At 35.0% G+C, this 19,408-nt stretch overlaps 1 protein-coding gene across 1 annotated transcript; it reads right to left on the bottom strand.

Moving 5' to 3' along the window:
* Nucleotides 1-1,021: 1,021 nt before the first annotated feature.
* Nucleotides 1,022-19,173, bottom strand: EXO1 (exonuclease 1). Its single transcript, XM_062573642.1, has 13 exons — nt 19,013-19,173; nt 17,600-17,719; nt 16,605-16,728; nt 15,729-15,866; nt 15,277-15,489; nt 13,762-13,949; nt 12,878-12,974; nt 10,820-11,036; nt 9,578-9,827; nt 7,233-7,710; nt 6,663-6,767; nt 3,117-3,310; nt 1,022-1,163 (listed from the first exon to the last, which is right to left on the bottom strand). The coding sequence occupies exons 1-13, from the start codon at nt 19,171-19,173 to the stop codon at nt 1,022-1,024; spliced, it is 2,427 nt and encodes an 808-aa protein (XP_062429626.1).
* Nucleotides 19,174-19,408: the final 235 nt, after the last annotated feature.

The raw sequence follows: 19,408 nt of genomic DNA on the forward strand, positions 1-19,408 counted from the left end.
TTTTGTAAGTTAGATATTCTTTTGTACCTTTGTCTGCTATAGCAAAGATACTATCCTTTCTTGAAAAATAGTTTTTGGACATGTCTTTACACAGACTCAAATCCTGATTTTAAAAGCGGGATTCTGAAATCCCATCACATTATTTCATGGTAATTCAGTCATCCAAAGCAAGAGCCCTAAAATCCCATTACCCCCCTGCCCCCCCACTTTAGTTGATTAGACCTTGAAGGCTGAAGCTTGGTCTGTTCTGAGGATGGTGCTCAGCCCTGAGGACTGATACTTTGCCTGGATGTTTTTGGACAAGAAAACAAAATATGGAAGAGCAGGAAAAACAGAAGAACACATTAACTTTGTTCAGAGACCACTCTGTTGATGTGAGGGTTTGAAGACTGGATACTTGTGATACTCCTTACTGTATTTCCCAAATTATCCCTGTTGATAACATGATTGTGTCACATAGAAGGAATAGAAAACTAACGGTTGAAAGAAAAGACCATACCTTATGGAAATAAATTGTTACCAAAGTACAGGAAAAATAGTGAAGATGGGAACAGCCATCTGTAATTTTAGTTGTGTTGGAGGCAACATTGGACATGGAAGATCAAGTCCAAGAGGGAAAAAGGAAGAGGCAGGAAAATGATAAGCTCTGAACAATAAAAGACACTTAAAAACTTGTTCTGGTGTTGTTATGCAAAGGCAACGCCATAGTAATGAAAGTTGTTTTACATATATAACCTATATAAAGTGGTCAGGGTAGTCTAAAAAAAAAAAAAAAAGCTTGGACAGGAGTTTAGAATTGGACTTTAAATGAGAGGATGCAGACATCTTAAGGTTTTTATTCCAGTCCATATAAAACTGTAGCTTTCAAATCAGTTTTATAAAAAAAGATGACAAATCAATAGTCAGACTAAAATATACAGATGATTTTCAAAGCAACTGTTCTATATTGATGAGGTATACAGAAGGTAAGTTTTGATACTGATTAAAAATGCATCCTATTGTGCAAACGGCTGCATACAGTTCATTGGAATATAGCTCTCTGAGCATGACTACGTTCAAGATGATTAAAGATTTCTTCTTCTGCTTCTGGAGTGAGCTGAATGTTATCTTTGATTGGAGACAGCGGGTCTGGCTTTTTACAGGATGGGAGTTTTTCATATTCTCTGCACACACAAAAAACAAGAACAAGGATATTATGACATTTTATGTTTCACATACCTTTATGTGAAATCACAGACCTGTAAAAACACAGGGGTTAAAAACAAAACAAAAAACTTCAGCCAGCTACCCACTCCTCCATGAATAAGCACAAAATAATTTTCATGATGGAGTTATAAACCTAACTCAACTACTGCTGAATAATTTTTCAAAAATTATTTCAGCTCTGCTCCAGTTATCTTGTGAACAAATTGCAGCTATTAGCTTCATATCAGAAACAGAGTATGTACCACATTCAAGGAAGCGTGGAACATTCAGAGTAAAGATAAACTCTTTCAAAAACCTGTAGTTTCATGCATATCCCGAGTCTTTACAAAAGGACAGAACAGGTTAAGTCCCACGTGATTTGTTTGTCACCAATGAATGCAATTCTTAAGACATAGCTTAAGAAGAATTGCGGGAGGTGGGAGATGCACGCTAGAACACTCCAAGCTAAGTGGCAAAACTAAGCAAGCTGTGAAAATGGGAAAACCTTTTTATGGGAAAAAAAAATCAAGAAGAGATTCCCTCAAAAACTAATAAGCAGCTACTTTAATATGTAAAATTAGGTAAGTTCAACAGTTATAGCACATCATAGAATCCAAAACTGGATAGATAAAACATGGTTGTTGGAAGCAAAAATCTTGCAGTCATCCGCAGAGATAAAGAATGTGGTACAATCTACACTCTGTCCTATATGTCTGTAGTTGGATAAATCAAAATACATGGGTGGTCTCCTTCTGAGCAACCCTGGTCAGACATTCCCAGTTTGATGATGAGACAGACATATTCAAATACTGTCACTTGCTCTTTGAAAGTGTTTTTCTTAGGGAAAGCTTTGCCACTATGCGCTTTTACCTGAGCCCAAATGGAGTAGTCTAAGTTGAGGTACATATATACATATTTCTTTTTAACAAAAAAAGAGATCATTGTCCTTCTAGTTTAAACCTTGAAAAGATTTTTCAGAAAACTTCAAGATAGACAATTAGGGTGCACAATAGAAAACTATGGCATTTTATGATGCACAGAAAGGTCTCTTAATCAAGGACTACCTAACAAATATTCCATCAGTTCACCATCATTATTTCAAAAGCAGAACATATTTGATAAATCAGCCACCTTAAAATGTGAGAGGTACATAAGTCTAAAAATCTAACAAAAATGCCCTGTATTTGATGTTAAATGTAATGATGATAACTTTTATATAAACTATGAACTAAATGAACTACTTAAATGTATTTTAGCTGAGAATATTTCCTGGTTAAGAAGAAAAGTAGTAAAGAGTATATTTACCACAAATCATTCTTGATGGTTATGTCAAGTAATAAAAAAAGTGAAATTGCTTATTAAATTAAGGAAGGGTATGTAGAAAAATAGATCTTAAGTTGTTCTTTCTGTTGCGTGCAGGAAACATGCATACAGTCTGCTTTGAAATATGGAGTAATTCAGTAATTCATTACTTATCTGAAATATGCACAAATCTATTTTCAACACAGTGGGGACCTGTGCCCACCTTAACATTTTAGTAGTAAGATTAAAGTGTTTCTTGAAGCAGTGGCAGCCAAAGGAGAGAGAGTTATTATGTGAACAGCCTCATTGTTTTCAGTGTGACTCTTAGCTTAGTTTTGCCTTTTCCATGTTCTGCAGTGTGCTAAGTAAGAGGCTTACTAAACAACTAAGTAAGAGATTCCATCTCACCGGAATTAAAATGAATTTTGTCCTTTCTCTATGAAGCAGAAATTCTATTTTGTGTCCATCTATTTTCCCTAAAACAATACTGAAGGAATAGCAAGGAAAGAGAGAAAAAGCCCAGCTGCATTTCACAGATCAGACAAAGAAGAAGGGAAGAAGCAATGGGGAGGGTTGGGGAGGAAGGAGAAGTAAATAGTTTGATGTAGTAAGAGGTTAAAGCAACTCACCTTTTAAATTGGAAGTTTTTCCACAGTTCACTAATGGTGGCTTGCAGCCCCAGCTTATTTTCAATGTCACAGTGATTTCTCTTCTGCACAGGTGATAGTTTCTTGCTTAATCCACTTACTTTAGCTGGTACCAATGGCTTAAGCTTTGTCACAATATGTGACCCTACAGAACTGGATTTACGTAAACCAGGAACCTGTGGGATTTTAATATCATATCATAAACTGGTTAAAGTGACAACCTGCAAGCAGAGATGCTCCTGCTGTAAAGCTTATAATCAAAGTTCTTCACATTGTGTTGAGACAATGCAATCTGATGTCACAATGTATATATGTCTTTAATCTAAAAACTCCTTGTCATACAATAATAGAAAATTCAGTTTTAAGAACTGCCAAACCTGTTTGTGTGTCTTTGCAACCAGAAGAGGCTGCAAAAGCACTTTTCATTTGAAAGTGATTTTTTAGATCTCTTGAACATTTGTTCACCTGACAGTAGAATAAACCAAATTCTTCAATGTCACCTTCCAAAATTTTAAGAGAAGCCATTATGACCTGAAGGACCCTATTTTTCACAAAATCTAAGCACAGCAAAGAAATATATCAGCACAATTACCCTAAGGATCACTGGATCTCTGGTTGGACCTTCTTATCACACAGTTTCTCTATCTGAAAGCCAAAGCAATTCTGACTGGCCAGAATGTATCTCTAGAACAGCAACCAGTCTTAAATTTGAAGACATCAATTAAAGCAAAATGCATTGCTTCACTAAATTTATTCTCGCTATTAACTATCTCTATGATTAAAAATGTATGTCAGTTCACATACTGGTTTCAAAACACTGAATTTGTTTGACATTTACAAGCATACTTAAGTGTTTTGACCTGACCTAATCCCTGTAATTAATCTAGCCAGTGTGATTTTTACATTTCATGCTCTCATTCCTAAACTGAATCTCTTACGTCCCCATCTTTTTTCTAGGATCAGTATCAGACTAACTGGCACATAGCTGCCCAGATCACTGTTCTTGCCCCTTCCAATACTGATACATTATTAATCTTTATTGCCTTCTGGAATTCCACGTATTTTGTTGGTTAATATTACTGTAAGCAAATCAGTAAAGCCTCAGACAGTTTTCTCAAGAGCTGAGGGTTCAAGCAAATCTGACTATTTAGAGTGTTTAATCTACTGTAGCTCCTTCACATACACTATCTCCATCTCTTCCTATATGCAGGACAGAAATAAGAATACCACTTAAAGATTATCTTTCTTCACTAAAAAAAAAAGAATTACTTTGCCAGGAAGTAATGCATCTATAATATTGTGTTTCTTCTGTTGTTAACATACTTGAGTCAAGTCAACTGGATTTATTTTTCTTACTTGTGTCTCACTTGAAATTATACCTATTGCTATCTATTTAATCTCTTTCCGTTTGTGATATGTGTGGATATAATCATAGCATACCAAACTGATGCATGTAATTTATGCTGGTAAAGAAATTCTTTTACTTTGTCCAAAACTACAAATTCACAAGTGTCAGAAGTCCACAAATGGCCTCTTTTTCATATTTTCCATCTATTTTCTTCTGTCTTACATATGCTTATAACTTTTCAACTTTGAGAAGTAGCCATTTTGAGGCACTGGAACAACATTTTTCTGTTTCAGCTCTTCTAGCACTTGATTATAGAACATGAACAGCTCACAATGGCTGGTTTCTAAGCAATCACTCACTCCCAGCTCACTACTCTAGCTTTTGCCTTTCCAAAGTATCAAAATATAATTATTAAAATAGGGTACAATACCTGCAGAGTAGTAACCTCCTATAGTTAGTTGTTATAGTTAGTTGACTTCAAGATCCTATAGAGCTCGTTATTTTATAGGCATTCATTAAAAACTAATACATGTTTCTATAACATTAGAATTGACTAGCTAGGCACATGCATTTTGAACTGGAATCATGACAAGAGCTGACAACCTCTCCAGATTTCTTCGCCAGCTGTTAAATATCTGTAGATTGGCTATGTTACTCAACTCAGCAAAACTGGAACAATTGGCATTTTAAGAGATTGACTGCATCTTCCATAAATTGTCACTCACTATTCCCTTCAGTATCTTTTCCTGTACTTATCACCAGCAACAAGGATTTTCCTCATTCCACTAATAAGTTTTATACTTGCAGTAAGCTTATCCCAAAGGACAGCTGAGCCAAAAGTGATGCTCCTGTCAGTGATGCTTCTTCCACTCAATGCTGGCTACTTGCTCCCACAGTCTCTCTGATGCTAAAACCAGAGGAACTCATGAGTCCAAGTAGGCCAGAGTTTTGATATAGTTGATGTATTTGCTGTCGTTGCAGAGTTAGTTTTCAGTCAGGTTAGTTTCCTGGTTCAAATCATTATGATTATTATTGCCAGCACATAAAGGAATTGGAAGAAATGCATGACCAGAGAAATAAATGCAGAAAATCCTTCCACTAGCAGCCTGCTTTAAGCGAAGCCTGTTGTCATAATGGATTTTCAGCATATTTACATGCTCTGAAGAGCTCCGATCATCCTGAAAGTTTGTTTAAATAAGATGCTTACGTTACAATTATATTATGTATTCTACTATATTTTGAATATACTTTCACCCAATACACATTTGGGGTAAGAAATTATTCTTTAAGCAAAACTTATTAAGCAACTTCAAAAGGAAGTCATTTGATTCTGAATCCCAAGATGATTTAATTTCATTGCCTAGTCTTGCTGAAGAGAACCACACAAAGTGTTATTCTAATGAAAAAGCACAGGCTTGTAAACAGGTGGCAGGAGTTCAAGCATTAAAGAACAGAGATAACTCCAGCTTCTTAACATGAAAGTTAATACAAATAACCACAAGATGTCACTACTGTTCTATAGAACACAAGCAGTTCTTAGGAGTATCACAGTGACAGGAAACATAATACTATTTCAACCATTTTCAGACATCTAAGAAGGCACATAGAAGACAACCCCTACCAACAGGAAAAGAGAGTTGACTAAAAGATGAGCTCTGAAGCAAAACTGACTGTTCTTCCATAAGGTTATCTACTGTCTAACAAGGCTTATAACTAGAGCAGCTTAAACAAAAGACTAGTTAAAACTTTTCCCAAATTTAGAATTTAGTTTTTCCGGTCAAAGAGGAATTGACAGCAAAACTGGTGGATTCATGCACATCAGCAATGAAATAACATTCTATCTTGTGACTCTATTGGGATTAGCCATGTGACTAATCTATGTTATAAAGATCTGCATATTTAGCATTCCTGATGAAACTTAAAATGTGTTTTTGGCTTTATTTTGGCCTCTTGATTTATGCTGAATGTTCAAAATCCCAAAGCAAACTGCAACCATGTCAGTCATAGGGGGTTGAAGTCCATCTTGGTTCTAATGCAGATGAACAAGAAAGTAGTTTTCTCTTACCAATATATGCATATGCTTCAGATTCTTCCATTTTAAGTTTAGAATGAACCAGCATGAACACACACAGATATTCAGTGTTTGATAGATCTCATAGTAAAATTAAAGCAGTTCTTACCTTGGTTTTTGGGAGCATATTCTTTTTGTCAGTGTGTACAGCAGAAAAGACTGGAGAGCTCTGAGTACATAGATTATCAGCCAGTTTTGGACTGGAATCAAATTCCTTCATCAAGGGGAAAAAAAAAAGTCAGTTAGTTTTAAAACAGCTTATACAATATATATTTTTTATATCCTTACATTTATACATAGTGCTATTGGTATTTCTATAAACTTATCCAAAAGCATGAGCTTACTTTCAGCAAGCAACACTATATTGCTATATATGTTTTCAAAAAGATTTCTTCAGGGACTAACAAAGGCAGAGAACAAAAGATAGGCTATCAGTTTTGATGTAACCCATTGTTTTTCCAGTCTTCCACTGCTGTCAGTACAAACTAAAAACAAGGAACAGACTTGATTTTAAGCTAGTAAAGTCAGTCCATGCTATACAGCTACATTAAACACAGTCAAGTTTTATCAGAAGTTATATTAATTGCAGGATATCATTTTAAAGAGAAGGCTTTGATGGCTGATTTCTTAGACAGTGATAGATGAAAGCAAATGCTGAAAGTTGCTGTTATTTTCTTACTTCTGCAGGTGAATTGTTAGATACTTGTGACACTTTTGAAGATTCCAAACTGCTTTCTGATAGCTTACAAGACACACAAGACTGTGAGGAACATTCCAGTTCTGCTACGAGAGAAGATTCTTCATCTGATTCACCACACGGTGCCCCTCTCTCCATTTGCAACTTATTGATCTCATCTTCCTGGGATGCCATGTAGTTGCTTTTCTGTTGGTGAAACTGCTTTGACAATACAGCATGAGGACCAGGATTTCCTGAACTATTTTCGAGGATGCTAAGCCACTGGAAGCAACTTTTCTGTGTTTCTCCAGGAAGTGATAAGGTAGCCCTTGTAGGTCTTTCAGTTTCTGAAAACTGAGAAACATTTTCCGCTGCCGGCTTTATTTCCTGTTTCTGGCAATTCCTCTCCTTGTCTTGAGTTAGTTGGCTATCATCTGTCTTTGCTCTAAAATCAAGCATATCTGTAGCATCGCAGAAAAACCTAAAGTAAAGTACATTATAGGGGAAGATAAGAGAGAAGAAAGTTATTGCAAATGAGTATTTCATCTTCAAAATCCAATAGTAGTTCTGTACCCATCAGCTTGATTTTTGAATCACATTTGGAGAAGCAGATTATTTTGACAATGGGTCAGTCACTAAGGTCTTAATCCTCTAGACCCTCATGGAGACATTTAACTTTAAAATACAACAGTAAAATCACTTTACAGATGACTTTTCCCATTGAAATGTAAACACATGAGTCATTGATGGAAAACGCTAATATGTTCATCATCTGGAAAATAGAAACATCTAGGAATCCTACAAAATGTAAAGATATATTCATTAATTATCAAAAAGTAAAATTGCAATGGAACCCCTTAGTGTTTCTTATCAAGGAAGCTGGACTCTGTCCTGCTCTTTCCACATTGTAGCAGCAGGCTCTAGGAGTAACCACTAGTCAAAGCTTTTCAAGAAACTGTGCACTGCTTTGCAGAAAAAGCAACTATCACTGAAAATTCTTAATTTTTGATGCAACATAAACTCCCAGCTTTCACTCACACCTTCCTGAGCTAAACAAAGAAAGACTTTCTTGTAAAATGACAGCTCTCAAAAAAATTCTGATGTTCAGGCGATTTAAGATCCCAAAGTGCTGATACAAACATCAAGAGCAGAAAATGAATGGGATTGAATAAGAAAAAGCTATTTGGCATACTTTATGACCAAGGTCTGGCTTTAATTAAAGCAGACAGAACCTGCCAGAGTCAGACAATGAGTAAATGCTGCATTTTCATTTGGTAACTGCTTACATATTTGGCATAAAACAGATTGTTTTGAGACTTAGCATGATCCTTTCCTGGAAAAACATCATCATCAATAAATCCTAACTAATTTTGAAATCCATACGCTGAGCTAAAGAATACTAAAGAGAAATTCTGCCTCATAGCCCTCTTTTCTGCAGAATAATAACAAACCCTCTTTCTGCTGTAAATAAAAACAAAAACAAAAAACAAAATCAAATCCAACCCATGTGCATTAACTATATGCAGCAAATGAGGTCTGCTTTCTAATTTTCACTCACTTCTCAGACGGTGAAGACATCCACAAGTATTTCTTAAGCAAATTCAGCCATGGCTGAGTAATACAAGCTTAGTCAGTGCATAGCTTACATTTATGAAGAGAAACAACTGGCCTCAGGGAAAACAAAAAGTAAACCCAAATCTCAGACTGTTCAGTCACAAGATAAAATATCACTTAAACTGTTTTGCAAATGATTTGTTGTCCTATCACCTCCTTTCATGCCACAAGCCACCGGAAAAAAAAATAAATTGTCATATGTTCTTCATTAATCTCATATCTAGGTATAAATATATTAACCTCCTACCCAAGCAGACTTGTCATTTTAAGAAAAAACTAAAAACCTTTTGTGTCACTCCTAGTCTTCTACCAAAGATCCAGCATCTAGAGATTCATAAACAGTTGGAAACGCAAAAACTGTATCTCACCAGTTAGATAGTATTATTCTATCCTCCTACCCCCCAAAAAAACAACTCAAGTTTTAACTTATGAGTCAAGTTCTATTATCAAGCAGCACGCTGATTTTTAGACTAGTAAGCTCACACCTCAACAGCTTCTATTATTTGACCTTCAACAATGAATTTAAATTTAGGACTTCAGGATGCAAGAATAGCTCCTTTTACATAATATGCCTAGTAAAAGAAGTTTGGCATCTCAGCTCAGGATTTATTATGCAACCATTAATGCATGTATAAGTCCAAAATAAAATACTGAAAATGAGAAAAATGTTATTTCAGCAACTATGATAATGGATTGTATTTTGGTACTTACAAGAAAGTGTGACGCAAACATACCTGCTTCTTGTTCCTGGAACAACTACAGCATCTTGCTCTTTGTTTTTCCTTCGCAGAAAGGAAGCAAATTTATTTCTAACTCTCGGAAGGGAGTTGGAGCTTTCTTTACTGACAGAATTTTCTGAGGTAGCAATGCTTTGTATTGCAGAGACATTCTTTTGTGGTTCACAGTCTTCAACGCTCTCCTTCTTGGCTTTTTTGGCTTTTGAAAATGAATACTGGTTCAACAGGTCTCCATCTGAGAGCTCTTCTAAATTTAAAGACAATTTAGACATCATTGTACAAGTATGCGCCAGAAATAATTACTATTTATAAGAGAACTGAGTATTTCACACTTAATTCTCACAGACTTGAATATTTGTAAGACCTGGTAAGGACATTCTAGATGTTACATCTCAGAAATCTTTAACACTGCACTTTTCTAGTACATAGCCTTAAAGTAACTTTCTATGCAGAGGTTGTTATGTTAGAGTGAAAACATAACAGCTGAGATTTAAAGAGACAAAAAGTGCAGAATCATGCTTCAATACTTTCAAATTTAAGTCTTTTTTTTTTCTTGAAAGCAGAATTAATTAGTAAGATAAATGCAAATTTTGATAAATTAAGGTTTAGGAGGATAACAAGAATAGCAAAGGCAAAAAGGGAAACCTGGTAGTATAATTAGAAAGAGAAGTAAGAGAAAGTACTTATCAGATAAAGCATAATGGGAAAAAAAGTGCCTCTTATATTAGAAACTTTATTTCAGAACATATAATTTAGGTCACATAGAAGACACAGGATAGCACAGATCTAATAGACCACAAGAAAGTCAGATTGAGGAGCACTCAGGCAAGGGAAATAGGCTGCAGAAGAGTACAGCAAAAATTCTCGAAAATTTCTCTGTCCAAGTCATTCTATAATGAATAGACCATTTTTAGTTCTTCATAAGCCATTATAAAATAGAAATTAAAACAACAAAAAAACTTGTTTTAAAAATGGCAACAACTGAAAAGTATAAGCTTTTGTAACAAATAAAAGAAAGTAAACAAATGTTGCTGAAAGTTTGCTGCCAAACATGAAACTGTTATATAGGCTTTAACATTGTGACTCTGCAGTCCTGCAGCTTGTTGAGAACAGAATACATATAGACTCAGAACGAGATTTTCAGAGGCCTAACTCTGCTTAAATTCTACCAAGTGAAAGATAAAAGATTTGCTTTCCCACAACCCTCTTCTGGGTTAACTTTTCTTTAAGCAAACATACCACTTCTTGGCCTTTTTGCTAAGAGCTCTTTGCCTGAAAGTTTCAGTCCTTTGATACTAATTATCTTCTCAATGCCTTTGGTTGTTGTTTTCTCAGGTAAAGGCATTGTAAGTGGAACAGTATCCGTATTAGGGCCAAATCTGTAGTCTCTGCTCCAAATGCTATTTATGTGGTTAGCAGCTCTATCATTCCAGTCACGACTTCTCTGCTGCCTAAACTACAGAAGAAATAAAAGCAAGACATCAGTTGAATAATTTTGCCTTTTTCATAGTTTCACAGTTTAGCATGTAAGGTCATTTTAGCATTTGCACAGCAGGTACTGATATGGCTACTCCACACGAACATTTTCTTCTTGCTCCCACATTTCTCATGCTTTCCCTAGAGATTATTTTTCTTCTGCTCTGCCACGAGTTCATTCTAATATGATTAATTGCTAATTCAAGACAAATTAGAGTTAAATATTTCCCCAAATTAATTTTTTTAATTCAATAAAGATAATTTTTGTCTTTAGTTGTATACAAGAACTGTATACACTCAGTCACTTCAGGAATTGTGGGGTTTTTTTGTTTGTTTTAGTTATTTCTGTAAACAGTCTTAAGGACTTCAAGGACTTATCCAGAAGGTCTGAAAATAAACCAAACATTAAAGGCAAATGCCTTGAAAAGTAAGATTTTTTACATATGGTTTTGTAAGCTACAGGTCACTTAATTTACACAGTCATCCTCTTTGTACAAGTAAATATCAATACTCAGCTAAGATATGCAAGTTCAAGTCTTCTACTGTAAACAAACACATTCAAGGGAGGAAGGAAAATAAAAATCTCCCAAGCTTCACATTATATCATACAAGTATCTCCAGTAACAATTTTTTCAGCACTGGAAAAGAATGTTTCAGATTACAGTAGAAAGATATCACAAGTGTTTCATATTGCTGTCCATACTTTACTTTCACAAATGCACCCATTAAAACAAAGGAAAAGCAAAAAAAAAAAAAAAAAAAAAAAAAAAAAAAAAAAAAAAAGCCAACCTCCAAACCCAAGTAAAATATAGATATAATAGTAAAATATAGATATAATACCAGTCTAGGTGGTGCACCTGATATAGATAAAAAAAATATTTTCTCATATTCAATCAGTAGTAAATAATCAGGATTATTCTGATCACTAAAAATCATTTATTTCTCTTCATTACTTACACAAAAGGAGTCTTTGCTTGGGGCTCCAGGACTACTTAAGTCAGAGTGCTTAAAACTGCCTACATTTTTCAGAAACTGCAGAGAATTTAAAGCAAAGTGAAAAGCTACAAGAACCAGGATTCAAATGCTACTATACTCAGTCTTGCCCTACTGTCAAAATGAACGTAGCAATCCAAACACCAACATCCATTATTTCACTAACAGTTAAAACACAGAACCATAGTTAGAACCATAGTCAGGCATTAAAAAGCAGGTATAATCAAAACTCTAATAGTTTGTAAAACAATGGATCCTAAAAGCACACACTCATATTTATATTTTTTGGCATCTTTTAACTGACAAAAAAGGTTTTATTGGTTATACCTGTTAAAAACTTAAATTCCAGTTTAAGTGCCATTGGGACAATTCACTTCATGTGAGAATGCTTTCTCGGATGGGAGCTTGCAAAATTGCCAGAATGAAACATCATCTGATGTTCTCTTTAGTGAATGGAAGAACTAAAAAGTCACAACATTTTTTTTTAAAAAAATGTTTCAATTACTACCTAGAGAGTCTTAAAAATGCTGCAAAAATTGTTAAGCTAGGCATCGCTTATATTTCAGGTTACAAAAGTGCTTTATGAAGTTCTAATGCTTTAGTCATGATCAGAAGAAAAAAATAAGATAAAACTGTTTTTTCCCCTCTTTTTCCTGGGTTTGCTTTCTAACCCTTTCTTCTTTACATTTATTTGTGAAAATACACAATTTTGTAGTAGAATAGCTTTCATTGCCGAGTTAGTTGTGAATAACATGCAACCATGCTTTCCCATGAATCTTCAGACACATGTCAATATCCTGCTATATTATTTTAGAACAAATTTTTTACCTGGGCAGTGTCAGGGTTATAATTATCAATTCGTTCCATTGTATCGATGTTAACATTACCAACAGCAATTTGAAAAGCAGTAACATCACCAAAATGTCTGTCCCCGTCGTGTTAAAGGAAAGTATCTGAATACAAACTAAATTGTAAGAACTACAGCAAGAAAATTAGAATTGCTGTTTCCCATTTCTGTGTTAAAAGACACTGCCAGAATATTAACCAAAAGGAAAAAGATACACACTCCTGCTCATGGCTCAATCTGATGCAATAAGAATTATACCATATCTGCAGGATTTGGCAGATCATAGGAAAACGTTGTCATCAGCAGGAAAATTGATCCTCTTTCTCCTTCCTAACTTGGGAAAATGCCCTAGCTTGAAGAACATAGAGACTAGTATCTCTTTCAACAGTCCTCTCCCTTTCATCGTTTTCCTAATCTTCCATGCTGAAATTATACTACACAAATGTAGAGCAACATTACTTGTTCTACTGGAAAAAAAAAATCAGGTAAAACAGGGAATGCTTAGATTAAGCAATGAGCTGAGCTCTAATTATAAGAATTAAATTGGCTGAAATTATCACACATACAACATAGGCACTGATTTTTAAAAGAGTTTTAAAATAACTCATCAGTTTAAATATAACCTGTATTTTAGGAGCATTTTTCTGAAAAATTATGAAAAAATTATTTCTACTTAAGTGATAGGTCTTCTTTATTACTCTCTTCCCCTTGCCTTTTAAAAAAAAAGGAATTAAATCAGAAGAAAAGAATTTCCTGTTTGTATAAAGTCACATTTTGAACAGACATTCATATAATGGAAAATAGGATAACACACTACAACTGCTCACCCATACTTCCCCCCATTATTTTAATACAGAAAGGATACCGTCCCGCATAGATTAGTGTTTCTGAATCAACATCATCACCATATGCATTCAGAGGAACTAGTTTTCTGTTGACTGGATCAAAAACTAATTGATAAAGGAACGTATTGTTGGCTCGTGTAAAACCTTCTATATATTCTTCTGATACTGTTATATTCATCTTCAAGTACTGACCCATTTTCTTAATAACCTGTCCAAAAAAAAAAAAAAAAAAGAAACAAACACACCCCACTTAGTTGTTACATTTAAAGAGATAAGACAATTCCATGCCCGTCTTCAAAAACATTACTCCAAAATTTTCAGATTTTTAAATATAAGAAATTTGGGGTTTAGCAGAATATACGGAAGAGTGAAGAGAAGGAATACACAACAGCCTTCCCCAAAAGCAACATAAAATAAGTTTACCCTTTTGTTTAATTCTTAATAACAAATAAAGATGCGTAAATGTAGAATGTGCATTCTGTTAGAAATAAGTAGCCTAGTATTTTTTGGGGGGGGGGAGGAGAAAGAGTGAAGAAGTTGTTTGCATTGTTTTTCCACCTTCAAATTGTTTAACATCACATAAGTAGTACAATTCAACTTTTCAGAAGGTCTTCTTATCCAACAGATAAATACAAAGTCTGAATAGAAATAAGAAGCATCTCTATTAACGTATATTTACTGGAACTAAAGTATACCAAGTTTTATCCTTTACATTACCAGAACACAAGTCACATGTAGGTGTTTTTAGAGTAGGAAAACACCGAACTAATCAGCACCTTTGACTGTCATAAAAAGAACACAGATTTATCCAGCAGCTCCTCCTCCATATTGTTACTGAGCCACTTTAGAAGTGCTTCCTTATAATTCATTAATTGCCTAATACATTTTCTAAGTTCACAGAAGACATACCATGCTATTTTGAAGAGTAAGTCTGTTATACTAATGAAGGCCACAATCTGTCCTCTTCCCAAAATAAAACATCAGTTGTATTTTGGTAATATATCCTACCTCCAGGTCAATTTACTCCTCTCAGTAAGAGATAGAAATTCTGACTGGCACTATTGGAATACTTTGTACCTTTTGATTCACTTACAACTTTCCAACACTTAGAGCAATGATGAATCACGTGACAATTACTAAGTGAAAAGCTCTTCAAATGAAGAAATCTTGAAGTTTTGCTCAAAACTAAATTTAACTAAAAATATGATTAGAATGGAAAAAGTTAAGCTCCCTTTTTACTTTCATGAATTCTAACTGAATTCATTAAACAGATTAGGCCCTTGGAGGATTAATCATTTATCTAAACTTACTTACTTTGGTGTATTTCATTAAGTATGTATCTTCTACAAGCTTCAACATATGGATAAATTTAACTCAGCATCTTTCTCAAGCACGGTAAAATACTACTTTAAGCATCTCCTCAAAATGGAGAAAGTTAAGAACTGCTCAGATGTTTTCAACTAAGTGTTAATCTCAGATAGATAAAGAGACAGAGGCTCCTAAACTGCCAATACACTAGACTGAATTAAGATTACCTTTATAATATCTGGATTGTTAGCTAACTTTAATAACTTGCATGCTTTAGCTAACCCAATTCCATGAATTGATGGGAGGTAGTCACAACCAGAGAGAATGCACATGTAGCGGAATTTCTCTTCTGTGAAAACATTTCCAAGCTGCTTGCAGTTTCCTAGTCGAGCTTGATCAATCTCCAGTCCATTTCCAAACTTGTCAATTTTCAGAAACACCTGATAACGAAAAGGAAGTGAAAACAATAATTTTCATTCACATTATAAACTTTTTCATTTATACATGTGTTAATTTGTTGCACTTTGCAGAGGTAACAGAGGCTAAGTGTCACTCTTCCCAGTTTTCCCTATTTATTGCAGAAGAATAAATCCATATATCACAAACACTTCTGGTAACTTTGAACTCTGTTTTTAAGATATCAGTAAGAGGTAAGGGATATCTGTGTTTTCTTCCATACCTTTTTACATCCAAAAGCTAAAAGATCAGAATCTTCTGTAATTATGGCTTGAACCATGCCAGTCTTATTAAGATAAGCCAACTGAGCATCAGCTTCATAAGGAGCAACAATACAATCAACTCCTTGGGCTCGTGCAGCCTGTAAAGAAACAAGAAGTGTAAGAAAATTACTTAAAAAAAAAAAAAAAGTTTTTAGGACATCTGAAAAGAACTCCTACCTCAAAAAACTTAAAACTGAAATTCTGCTCTTTTTACCACAAAATTCTCAATGAAGTTAATACGGCTTCCCTTCAACAACTTCATATTCATGGCTCAAAAGTTCATAGTAGTTTAGATCTACATAAAGTTGCTTACAAAAACACCTTTCCTGTGTTGGTCTGTAAGACTATGGTCACTGCATCCGACTACACTGCCATATTCACACTCCTGCCAGTTATACGCTAAATAAATAAAATCACAGTAGAACAAATTGATTTTGTTTTGACAGCAGCCCTATGACTATAGCAGAAGGGTAGGGAAAAGCGGCTGGAAAGGTTTAAGTAGTCAATAACTTTTCTATAGTCTATTCTCAGGAAACACCTTGTGGAAAAAAGATTCTGTGTTTATTCTTCATGTTGCAAAAATAAAATCCCAGATGATACCAAAATCAGTTTATGTCTTTAGCTGGCAAATGACCATCACTTACATAAGTGGGCATAATAAATTTGTAGAAAAGTTAAATTTAATGAACTATGCTTAACATAATTCATGGTGTGCAATACAATTATAGGTTAAGCAAGCAGAGAAAATATTCCTCTTTTGAAGGCATAAAGGAAGAAGTGCTAAGTACTGTGTAGTTTTTTAAAAAATGTTGATCTGAACAACATTAACAACTTACTTTAATTACTTCACGAGCCATAACATGGGTAACATTTACACTGCGACCAAACCATTCCCTAGCTTCTGACAGTTTTCCCTCTCGAAGCAACTGTTTCCCTTTCAGAAGGCTGGCTTGACGCTTTCTGCAAGATAAACAAAAATATCCTACCTCAGATTATATTTCACTTAATAGAAAAGGTGCTAGAAAGGACTAAGAGATGTGGGAAAAAAAAGAATTGTTTCATCAGTGAACACTTCCCATAACTATTCTACTACCTAATGTTTCAAACATAATAACTGCAAATCACTGTCTCCCAAAGCATGCTTGGACTGGCATGTTGAAATAGGTGATTAGAAAAGAGTGACAAATCAGGGACTGAAATCAGCAATAAAAAAAATAGATGTATATTCTCAGGATGCAGGAAGAGACTTAAATGAATCTAGGAGTATTTGACTTCAGATATTTACTGGTTTGGAGGTAAGAAGGCATTATTTGCCTTCTTCATTTCAAATATCAGGAATTTTTTGTTTGTTGTGGCTAAAGAAGGCCTAAGTCTCATGAGAATTATAAATAAAAGACACTTTAATGAAAAAATTATCACAACTTTATGAGGTACTCCATTAGAAAGGAACTCAAATCCAAAGAACGTAGTATTAATTTTAACTAAAATTATATTGGGAAGAAATACCTTTTGCATTGAGAAGACTCACAAGGACATATCAAGTGAAAATCTTTAACTCTACATATTACCGGAACTAATGCTCAGAGGTTTACTTCCTTCCTTTATAAAGGGAGCTTTCATTTATGAAGTGCTGTTCTATTTTTGGAATAAAACCTCTAAGAACAAGTTTGTACGATTTAAATGTAAATTAAATGAAATAGCAGTGCATTGTAATAAAGTTTATCAAAGATTACTGCCTAACTGAAGTTTCAAGTTTTTCAACATTTTGAAAATGAGTTGATATCTTAAACATACTGCTTTGTTTGCAAAATTAATACACTTCAGTACTTACTCTCTTCGGGCCTTTTCCACTTCCTTTTTAGAAGGTAGGGTGCATCCATCAAATACCAAAATTGGTTTAATTCCAAATGACAGCAGCATATCAACAAGTTTCATGCAGAAAGCTACATAACTGTATCAGCAACAACAAAAAGTAAGAAGTGTTTAGTAATAAGGTTTATTTTTCAAGTTTGTTGCATATTTCCTATTTGCAGGAAAGGACAAATGTAAGGTAAGGACAACTATTGATTATCTTACTGTGCTATACTGTGTGGAGCCGGCTTTTTTTTTTTTTTTTTTTAAATAAGGAAATGCTTCATTTCCCAGTTCAAATTGTGGGCATGAAATACTGGACAGACTACTCTTTTCTTCTACACAAGAAGAAGAACACAAGTAGAATTTGGTTTGACTTTCCAAAATAGTTTAAGATTCAAAGTTTCTTATGACTGTTAATGTTTCTCCTGTCAGTCAATTTCTTCCTTGTCTGAAATGCACCTTATTCTTCAAGCTCAGAGATATCACAGTTAACAGCAGAGTTGTATGAAACACTGCCATTTTTCATATCAATAAAGGAATAGTCTGCAAACCAACTCTTTCTTGCCTCCAATGAAAGATTTAATCAAAATCTCACATAAATGAAGTTTAGACAAGACTAAACAGTGTTGCTTTATTTCTGAAGGAAAAGGCGGCAAAGGATTCATTTAAAACAATTTTCAACCTTAAACAAGAGCTCCTATTGGTTTTTCAAAGACAGGGCAAGAACTTACACAAGCCTTACGTAAGCGCCAGAGCTGGAAAGAAATATGACCACAATTTGTGTTCCTCTCCTTCCTGATATAACAATATTGCTAAATGAAGTTGTAGGTTGCTCTAGAAAAAACTACTGTTACTAAAAAAAATACAGTAAGCAATGAAACTCTGCAGAACATCTTCGCCACAGCACCATGTATCAGAAGGCCTCTGTATCCTTACGCGCTTCTGTTGCACAGCAGTATTCACAGGCTACCACTAGGTACAAATCAGTTGCTGAAAATACTATGTTTGGGACATGTGAATTCATCTATGGAATGTCATCAGAGTTATTAGATTATTATTGGGATAGCGATACGCTGGGAAAAAAAAACAAAAAAACAAAAAACTAACTTCCCAAACTACTGGTGGTTTAAGAGAAAATACTTTAGCATAGACTTTTTTCAGAATTTTCTTTAATATCTACTTTGCACAGTTGATAATTTATTTACGTAGAACCAGTATTTCCATTTCCAGATAATAAAACTATAGGGGTAAGTTCAGAGGAACTTCAGTTAACACATGAATCCACTTTAACTTAAATTTTAGCTCAAGAAATCTCAAGTTAACAAAACTTTAAAGTGTTGTTAGAAACAATTTTACAAGGGCCAAGATCGAAACGTTAGCGAAGACTTACAGATCTGTTGGCTCTCCTTTGGCTAGCTTTTCAGCGCAAGCGTAAGCTCCTTTGTGCAGCCAGCAGTACGTGTCCACAGCTACTGCCTGCCCTTTGTATTTCTTCACGTGGGTAGGTTCAGCAGCCTCCTTGATAAACTGAAGCAGGCCATGAATTCCCATGATGATGCTTAAACCGAAGTGCAGGAGAAGAAAAGCGTTAGCACAGCATTAAACCTGAGCCTGCGCACGGAGGGTCAGCTCAGGCTGCAGAGGAGCCAGAGAAACAGAGGCTCCTGCGGACGCTCCCTCCTGCGCGGCCAAGGCCAGGCCCGGGCTCCTTTCCGCCGCCCGACGACACGCAAAACCCGCCAGCCAGCGGTGCGCGCCGCCCGAGGCGACGCGCCTCCCGGCTCCC

Source organism: Rhea pennata, chromosome 3, assembly GCF_028389875.1.
Source record: "Rhea pennata isolate bPtePen1 chromosome 3, bPtePen1.pri, whole genome shotgun sequence".
Taxonomy (NCBI): Eukaryota; Metazoa; Chordata; class Aves; order Rheiformes; family Rheidae; genus Rhea; species Rhea pennata.